The sequence below is a fragment of the Vipera ursinii genome (genome assembly GCF_947247035.1).
Source record: "Vipera ursinii genome assembly, chromosome: Z".
Lineage (NCBI taxonomy): Eukaryota > Metazoa > Chordata > Lepidosauria > Squamata > Viperidae > Vipera > Vipera ursinii.
In genome coordinates this window covers 11,048,054-11,058,131 of record NC_139517.1, presented here as the reverse complement: position 1 = coordinate 11,058,131, position 10,078 = coordinate 11,048,054, and the positions used below count along the sequence as shown (strand labels likewise).

The following is a 10,078-nucleotide window of genomic DNA, read 5'->3' as shown; positions in this document are numbered from 1 at the left end:
ATCTGTGCCCAGTGAAGCTTATGTGAATTCAGGAAGGAAGGAAGGAAGGAAGGAAGGAAGGAAGGGAGGGAGGGAGGGAGGGAGGGAGGGAGGGAGGGAGGGAGGGAAGGGAGGGAGGGAGGAAGGAAGGAAGGAAGGAAGGAAGGGAGGGAGGGAGGGAGGGAGGGAGGGAAGGGAGGGAGGGAGGAAGGAAGGAAGGAAGGAAGGAAGGAAGGAAGGAAGGGAGGGAGGGAGGGAGGGAGGGAGGGAGGGAGGGAGGGAAGGGAGGGAGGAAGGAAGGAAGGAAGGAAGGAAGGAAGGAAGGGAGGGAGGGAGGGAGGGAGGGAGGGAGGGAGGGAGGGAGGGAGGGAGGGAAGGGAGGGAGGGAGGAAGGAAGGAAGGAAGGAAGGAAGGAAGGAAGGAAGGAAGGAAAGAAGGAAGGAAGGAAGGAAGGAAAGAAGGAAGGAAGGAAGGAAGGAAGGAAGGAAGGAAGGAAGGAAGGAAGGACTTATTGGTACATCACAATCCTCTTTATGGTCCTCTTTCTTATTCTTTTGGTACAACAGCCCAACTCCAGAGTTTTCCAACCTGAGACCAATGATCCTCTGATTATAGATCAGCAAGCTAAATAGATTTTTCTCCCTCATTCTCTTCTAGGAGAATTGATTCCATTAGAAGCAATAAGGGAACATTTATATATATGGATCATCTATCCCAGGGATGTCAAACTGGCAGCCCGCGGGCCGGATGTGGCACAGACAGGCCTTGCCTACCCTGATTCCGCAAAGGCAAAAAACATTGCAATACATCACAATATGTCATGAGACGTGATCAAGTTTGACACCCAAGAATAACTCTGTTATTCTTATTAGAGTAAATAAATAATTATTTCTAGTAAGTGTTGGTAGTCCTTGACTTACAATTCACAATCATTCACTAGTCATCTGCTTGAAGTGACTTATGACAGCCCTCACATTTATGACCATTGCAGCATCCGCAGCTTACATGATCAAAATTCAGGAGCTTGGCAACCAGCATGTCTTTACAACAGTTGCAATGTCCCAGGATCACGTGATCATCACTTGCGACCTTCCCAGGGGACTTCCAACAAAGTCAGCTGGGGAAGCTGGATATGCATAATGGTGATTCACTTAACAATCATGGCAAAAAAGGTCATAAAATCAGGCACAACTTGCTTGACAGCCTCAGAGCTTAGCAACAAGAAGTTTCAACCCCAATTGTGATCATAAGTTGAAGACTGTTTTTCAACTCTAATTCTTTGCATACTGCATCAAAATAAGAATAAAACCGCAAAAATGAGATAGTAATGTGAAAATAAGATAACTTAATTTGGGACTGATTGAAATCCAGTTGTGGTTAGACCCATCAAAATGAATGAGACTAATTGTGGTTAATTATTTTCATTGATTTTTCTTTAGCGCAACTTAAATTCAGATTTAAATTGGTGGATCTGTGCAACATCCTTGCCATTCATAGGAAAGATGATATCAAAGGATTATAGGAATTTCATAACATATAATGATGTATAATATAAATTTTCTAAAGCCATTTTAAGGCTTTCCAACTGCTTTTTAATTTCTTTAACATCTTTAATAAAACATAGTAAAATGAAAGGTCTCTGTGGACCAAAGTTCACTATTATAAATTCTTAACTTGATAATTAATTTTCTAGGGAATAAAGAAAAGGAACAAACTTATTAATTTTACTCATTGCTTTTGACCTTCAGTAACCTTAATTGACAATAGGAGTTTAGAAACCCAAATCTAATTCTCATTAAGCAATATGGAATCAACTCATTTCTAAAAAGACTAAGAAATTTCCACTCTTATAAAAGAAATCCAGAGTCTTATAGCTTCTCCAGGACTAGTTATCATTCCTTCAGTAAAGGTTTTGGGGAGCAGCAAAACTTCATTAGTTTTGTATTACAGGACATGTGTAGTGTTGACAAAGTTTCTTTGTTCCACCATAATTACTTTGAGATTAACAGTGGAATATCGTGAAAGCTGCGATTTTGGGCCACTGCCTTGTTGCTACTTTGAGCTCTGATATGCAGTTTCTATTCCTTTATTTCATTTATTCAGAATCTGGCTAGTTTCCCCTGTGCAGAATTCATATACCAGGAAAGACAATGGAATTATAATACAGTACATTAGAAAAATGCTTGATTGAATAATTGAATAACAGAATTGGAAGGGACATTAGAGGTCTTATAATCCAATCCCCTACTCAAGTTGTCCAGTCTCATCTTAAGAACCTCCAGTGTTGGAGCACTCACAACTTCTGGAGGCAATTATTCCATTGATTAACTATTCTATCAGGAAATTTCTTCTTTGTTCTAGGTTGCTTTCTTCCCTGACTAGTTTCCATCCATTGCTTCTTGTTTTGCCTTCAGGTGCTTTTGAGAATAGGTTGACTCTTTCTTCTTTTTGGCAGCCCCTCAAATATTGGAAGTCTGCTATCATGTCATCCCTAGTCCTTTTTTTTTATTATTAAACAAGACATACCCAATTCCTGCAACCGTTCTTCATACGTTTTAACCTCCAGTCTCTTAATAATCTTTGTTGCTCCTCTCTGCACTCTTCCCAGAATCTCAACATCTTTTTTATATTGTGGTAACCAAAATTGGATGCAATATCCCAAGTATATTAGCATCCAACCTTGTTTTCTCTTTCTTTCTCTGTATTTAAATCCCATAATCCCCATTACTCCCCATCTAAATAATAATAATAATAATAATAATAATAATAATAATAATAATAATAATGATGATGATGATGATGATGATGATGATGATGATGTTGGAAGGGACCTTGGAGGTCAACTAGTCCAACTCTTCCCCCATTTGCTACGTAAAATTGAATCCATGCATCTCTATATGTTTTTTGACCAGATGCCAATCAAGAGCACCCAAGGAAATCTTACTCCCGTAAAGATATGAATTCTGTCATATCAGAGAGGTGAAAATCTATTTATTACAAAACCTTCCTGACAATTCATTATTTTCACAAACAAATTTACAGATTATAAGAATTTTGGAATGAAAAGAACAGAGTTTTGGTTTGCATAGTACATTTATTCAACAATAAAGTTTTTTTTATGATTGTGGACCAGAGAAAGGAGACAAGAGAATTTAAATTTTATTCACTTAAACAATTAATATGGTTGCTCATTTCAAAGCAATGATCTTGGATGCTATACAAAATGAAAGCAAACAATAATTACACCAACCGTCTGAATAATACAGTTCAACTCAAACATAATTCTCAATTTACAGTTGAAAACAACAACCATAAAAACAATCAACTAATACCTAATTGAATTTATACATTCAGACCAAAATGGATTTCTATCAAAGAGACACATTAAAAATAATTTAAGAGTGATAATGGACGTATTGGAATACTATGAACTACATCCAGGGAAACAACTGGCATTCCTAGATGCTCAAAAGACATTTGATAATATTTCCCGGCAATTTATGACTCAGCAATTACAAATAATGAATTTTGGACAGAACTTTATAAACATGATAAAAACAATATACAACAAACAAAAGTGATTGTGAATGGAGATTATACTGAGAACTATGAGATAAGAAAAGGTACAATGCAAGGATGTCCATTATCTCCATTGTTATTCATTACCACTCTGGAAGTCTTAAATAGAAATATCAGACAAGATACAGGAATTAAAGGACTGGAAATAAAAGGCGAAACATATAAATTACAAGCTGATGATTTGGTATTTATTTTAGAAGAACCTTTGGAGATGATTCCTAAATTACTGGGAAAGGTAGAACAGTACATAGAAATGGCAGGACTGAAAATAAACAGAGAAAAAAACTAAAGTAATAGTTAAAAATCTTACAGACAAACAAAAAAAAAACAAATGTCAGAAAAAACAGAATTAGTTAAAATATTTGGATATACATTTAACAGCAAGATGTTCAACAATAAAAGAAGATAACTACACAAAATTATTGAATCAAATTAAACTGAATTTTGAAAAATGGAAAAATTTGCAGTTGTCAATATTAGGAAAAATTGCTACAGTGAAAATGAATGTATTGCCAAAAATCTTATTTTTATTTCAAACAATACCCATAAAACGAGAATTTGTTTTCAAGATTAAAATTCATTAATTTTGAAATTTGTCTGGCAAGGAAAGATTAGCAAAAATGTTTAAAAATATGTCAGATAGATGTTGGAAATGAAAACATAAGTCAGGCGCCTATTATCATGTTTGGTGGAGATGTGATAAAGTAAAGAATTATTGGAAAAAGATACATACTTGGGAAAACATGTAGATTTTAAACCTGAACTTTTTTTTATTAGGTCGAATGTCAGAAAAGATTAACAACAAAGCCTATATTTGATTTTACATGTCACAACAACGGCAAGAATAATATTTGCACAACATTGGAAAAATGAAGGAATACCATCAGATGAAGAAATAATTAAAAAAATACTAGAATGCGCAGAGATGGACAGATTGACTATGAGACTGAAGGAAAAAGAAGAAACAGAATATTATCAAACTTGGGACTTATTTTACTGATGGTTAGAGGAAAGAATAAAGGATTAGGAATTAAATATGTATTTAAACCCAGATAGCACGTTGGTTGAAAAATTATTATTGTATGTATGGAAAAAATAAATAAAACCTTATAAAAAGCCTCAATCAACTAGCAGAATTTGCAGAATTTCATGCAAATTACCCAAATGCCTTGGATAATAGCCAAGTCTTCAATGCCTTATGAAAGGTTAATAAGCTTGGGACCACCTGGATCTCTGAAAAGATGTAGTTCTAGAGCAAGGACCAAGTTGACATTGGTTGATAGGAGAGACCTGAAGTTTCCTCATCTTGCTAGTTCTGGTAAGGTGAGCAGAAATAACTGGAGACAGGCAATCCAACAAATAGCCTGACCCTATGCCATCTAGCGCTTTATAGGTGACAACCAGCACCTTGAATCTCTCCTGCATAGGTCACAGAGCAGTGACTATTATGTAGAATGCCAAAAATTGCCTGTGTAGTTTCACATTGGGCCATCAACAGCTTCCACGTGTTCTTTAAAGCAGTCCCATCTACAAAGTGTTACAGTAATCCAAACAGGAGCTAAGACACGAGTCATAATGAACAAGGTTTCCTGGTCCAGGAGTCACTGCAGTTGGTGAACCAGATTAATTAGTGAAAAGACTATGTTTAGTATAGCAATGTACAATAAATGTAAATAATGCAAGATGAAATAATCTGCAGAGTACTGCTAAATATCTACCTTAACATTCATGGTGAGTTATAATTCTATTTTGAGTCCTTGAATCTAGGAGTCAACATTCAGTAACTAAAGATGTGACTCTGGGATTTTATCAGGTGAAACAAAGCAAGTATAAACTTCTCAGACTGCCCTGGGAAGAGTGTAAAAACAGGACATATCAATCTAGATTGAGAATCTATGGCAAACTAGCCACCCAGTAGCACATGTTCAATATGGGAAACCAGAAGAAACCTGGAAAAATGCCAACTGTGTTTATTTAATTTGTATGGTTTATATTTAAATATGTTGGAGGTGTTTTTAATTTTTGGCCATTCTAATTCCTAAATGGAGACGAATCACTTCACAAAAACCCTTGTAATCAACAGCCTATCCACTACCAGTTTGCCACTCAAATAATCTTGCATACCTCGAACAACGTCAGTCCTGCTGGAGATGCCTCCAGCTTCTTCATAAAGGAATTTTCTTTCTCTTTATAAAATCCTTGATGGTCTCCTTGACCTTCTCATTCCTTAAGGTATAAATAAAAGGGTTCAGCAGCGGAGTGACCACTACAGTTAGAACTGCCACTGCTTTCTGGATATCCCGAGAGCGTTCCTTGTTAGATAAGGAATACATAAAAATGGCACTGCCGTAGAAGATGGAAGCCACCGTGATGTGAGATGCACAAGTGGAATAGGCCTTCTGCTGACCTTTGGTAGCTTTCATCCGAAAGATGGTGACAATTATGTAGAGGTAAGAGACAGCAGTGACTGACAAAGAGCTGAGGAGTACCACAGAGGATAGGGTGGAGGCTAAACTCAAAAGGACATGGACATCATTGCAAGAAAGGGTGATCATTGGACTGTAGTCGCAGAAGAAGTGATCTATGATGTTGGAGTCACAGAATGATAACTGAAAGATCAAGCAGAAGGAGACAATGGTAGACAGGAATCCTCCGATCCAGCAGAATAGGACCAAACAAATGCAAAGACAATTGTTCATGATGGTGGCATAGCGAAGTGGATGGCAGATGGCAACGTAGCGGTCAAAGGACATCACAGCAATGAGGATGAATTCAGTGGTTCCAAGGAAGAAATACAAATAGCACTGGGCAGAACAGGCTAGGAAAGAGATGGCTTTGTTCCTGGATATAAGGTTCATCAACATTTTAGGGGTGATGGACAAGACAAAAAGGACCTCCAAGAGGGAAAGGTTGCAAAGGAAGAAATACATCGGGGTACGAAAGCATTGATTGAAGCCTACCAGTAGGATGATGGTAAAATTCCCAGCAAGTGTTAACAGAAAAACCACTAAGAGCAGAGTAAAAACACCTATTTCCAGAGACCTAGACAGCTGGAAACCAATTAAAATGAATTCTGTTACCTGCTCCATGTTTGTTCCATTGTAATTTCTTGATCTCATGTCTAAGTTGAGCTTTGAAAAAAAATAAACACAAAGTGTTCATGTTGGAGCTTGCTGTTTCTTTCTTTTTTTTGTTTCTTCAAATAAGCCACTGTACTTCCCTCCTGAAACCCTTCCTCACTAAAAAAAATCAAATCATTAATTTCTCTCCTAATATTTTGGAAATCCAAAAACCAGTTCCCCTTTGAAATCTAATGCAACGAATTGTTCTAAAGCAATTTATGGAGATTGAACCAAGGTACTGCACAATTATTTGGTGTATATTAGGTGGCGACCCAAGAATTGATCAACTGCAAAGATCAACAATTATTCTAGATGGAAAAAGCAGTTAACTTCACGAGTACATAGAAGAAAATAGTACACAACAAATACAGTATAGGCAAATTCCTCATTAGTGATTTACAGTGTCACCCAACTTTAGAGTGGCAATATAAAGGTTGCATTTTGTGATGTAATATCACAGTGATGGCTGCATGATTCTCTAAGAAAGCATAAGTGAAGAAATAATGAAAAGGCTACAAAACACTAAAGAAAAGAAGTTAAAGAATGACCAACAGCTGATTGATTTTACTGTAGTTTAGAATCTGGGATGAACGTTGTCTGATTGATGCATTGGAGATGTAATATCTCAACCCAAAAAATGGATTGATTCAGTCATAAATGCAAGCCTTTTGACTGAAATTAGCCAGAAAGTTATAATCAGAGGTTGTAAAGAGAGCCAGTGAGATGTAGTGGGTAATGGGTTGAACTAGTTACCAAGAGGAGCAGGTTCTGATCCAGCCACAGGTTCCTACTGGTTGGCTTTGGACAGCCACATTCTCTCAGCCCATACAGCTAAACACAAAATCACTGACATCTTTAACTTACCTATAGATTATGTCTTCAATCATTGGGTTCAATAAAGACTAAAATATTAAGGAGATACTTATAAGAAGGCATCTGGGAAGGTTCATTCTTACCTATTATAAATTTTCAACTTAGCTATATAATGTCAGGGGAATTTGAGTCTCCAGCTGATATTGAAGAATTGTCTTGCCCAGAGATCTTCAGTACCTTCAGACAAACATTAAAGGAAAGAAGGAAAGACTGAATTGATGATTATGTAGTAGAAGGAATGACAGAACATTGAAGTGGTGGGAAAAGGGATATCAGCCTAGAATCCCTATGTAGCCACAACAGAATAAGTCCAACCGCCCTTGAGTGCCATTGAACTTTATCTCATTCTAAGCAGTTACCAACTGTTAGTTGAGAAGATTGCTGTGCACAGGCTTTTAGCAATAAATCAATTTAATTGAACTTTCTTGTATGGACCTAATCTTTCACACCTGAGAGGTTTATAGACTTGGGGAGTTAAAAAAATGTTAAGGAGGGAAGGGAAAAAGTAAGCTGGCAACTACTTGATTAAAAAAAGGGCAGAAGTCCTAATTCTGTTTTTTTTTCTTCTTTTTCTTTCACTCATTTTTATTTTATAGCTTCTCTTTTTCTTATTTACCTTTTTTCTTCTTATTTCTTCTCTTTCCTTATTTACTAAAGGAAAGAAAGCCAAATGACCATTATTTTGTTCCACTGCAGCTGGTCAAATAGAACAAAATGTTACCCACATATAAAGTTACATATATTAACCACAGATCTTCGTTTGTGAGCAGTAGAGCCTCACATAGATCACCTACGCACAGGACAAAGTTGTAACTCTAAGCCTGAACAAACCAAGGAAATAATGCATTGATAGAATTAGATTCAGAAACGGAACTTGTTAAAGATTGTATGATAAAATGGGCCCAGAATATTCAAGAACCAATAACGATGGATACTTGGGAAACAATCTGGGTCAGAAATGTAAAATTTACACAGGCACAAAATTTAAGAAAGAATTTTTATAAGATGTTTTATAGATGGCATTTAGATCCTAAGAAATTGGCATCTATGTATTCAAATTATCAGCCTAAATGCTGGAGGTGTGGTTGTGATGATGCAACCTATTATCATATATGGTGGACTTGTAAAAAAAGTAAAAGCTTTTTGGATTAAAATTTGGTGGAATATGCAGAAGATATTTAAGAAAAAGATAAAATTTTCTCCATAATTATTTTTGCTGGGTATTACTATTGACTCTACTGCTATAGAAACTAAATTGATGCTGAATTTAATAACGGCAGCAAGACTTTTGGTAGCGCAATATTGGAAGAAGGAGGATTTGCCTACTATAGAAGAATGGACTTTAAAAGTTTCGAACCTGGCAGAATTGGCGAAAATCTCAGCATATTTGAAAGACCATTCGCAACAAAGATATATTTTGGAATGGAGAAGATGGATTGATTATATCCAGAATAAATATGGGACCAAAAAGTTTCATTTAGCATTTGAATGAGTATTAGATTTATAAGATTTATTATTATTTAGTTATTTTTAAGGTGAGTTAAAGTGCGATAGGACTCAAAGTGTTATTATAGTTAGTTTGCATATTATAGTTAGTTTGCATATTATAGTTTAAGATTGTTAGGTTACAATGGCACTGATTTATAATAATTTATTCAGCAAATGTATAAATATTACTTCCAAATCTTGCCTTCTCCTTTATCAATCCATAACCAATTCCTACCTCCCTGGTTTAGCTGTGGAAACACAAGTAGCTTGTGAACATAGCTTCCTGTTTGGACTTCTTGTTCTTGTTGTTGTTAGCTGCGAAGTCGTGTCTGACCCATCGCGACCCCATGGACAACGTTCCTCCAGGCCTTCCTGTCCTCTACCATCTTCTGGAGTCCATTTAAGATCATGCCTACTGCTTCAGTGACTCCATCCAACCACCTCATTGTCTGTCGTCCTCTTCTTCTCTTGCCCTCAATCTTTCCCAGCATTAGGCTCTTTTCCAGTGAGTCCTTCCTTCTCATTAGGTGGCCAAAGTATTTAGGTTATTTAGGATAAGTCTCACATTGTGGGATCAGTAAACATATGGATGGGGTAATTCCAAAAGTCTTTGGAAAAGGTCTACATTTTTAAAAAACATTGATAAAGTTTTTGGACTGCTGGAAAGCAACGGATCAATTTTCTGCCAGTCTTACTGGAAGGCCAATTAATATGAGCAGGTCAATGGCAGGAACTTTGGCAATGAACCGATTTGCTTAGAGGAAAATAAATAGAGTCTCTTGAAATGAACTTCCTGTGTTAGGAACTTACTGGTTATGTTGATCTATGAGGGCAAAGTCTTTTTTATTATCTGGGCTTAAAGGAGCATGAGAGTTACTGTTTCCAGTTGGTGGAATGTCCAAAGTAGGAGCTTGATAAGAGTGATACCATTTTCTGTACCACTGAGAAGAAAACTACATCAGTGGCCTCATGCAATGGCTTGTATCCTGAAATGAAACATAGAGCTTAGGATATAAATAGGAACTCTCCAAACTAAA

The 10,078-nt window shown here is 36.5% G+C and overlaps 1 protein-coding gene across 1 annotated transcript; it reads right to left on the bottom strand.

Moving 5' to 3' along the window:
• Positions 1–5,723: 5,723 nt before the first annotated feature.
• Positions 5,724–6,488, bottom strand: LOC310649133 (olfactory receptor 6M1-like; the record flags this gene model as incomplete). Its single annotated transcript, XM_083377417.1, has 1 exon — positions 5,724–6,488. The coding sequence occupies one exon, from the start codon at positions 6,486–6,488 to the stop codon at positions 5,724–5,726; it is 765 nt and encodes a 254-aa protein (XP_083233543.1).
• Positions 6,489–10,078: the final 3,590 nt, after the last annotated feature.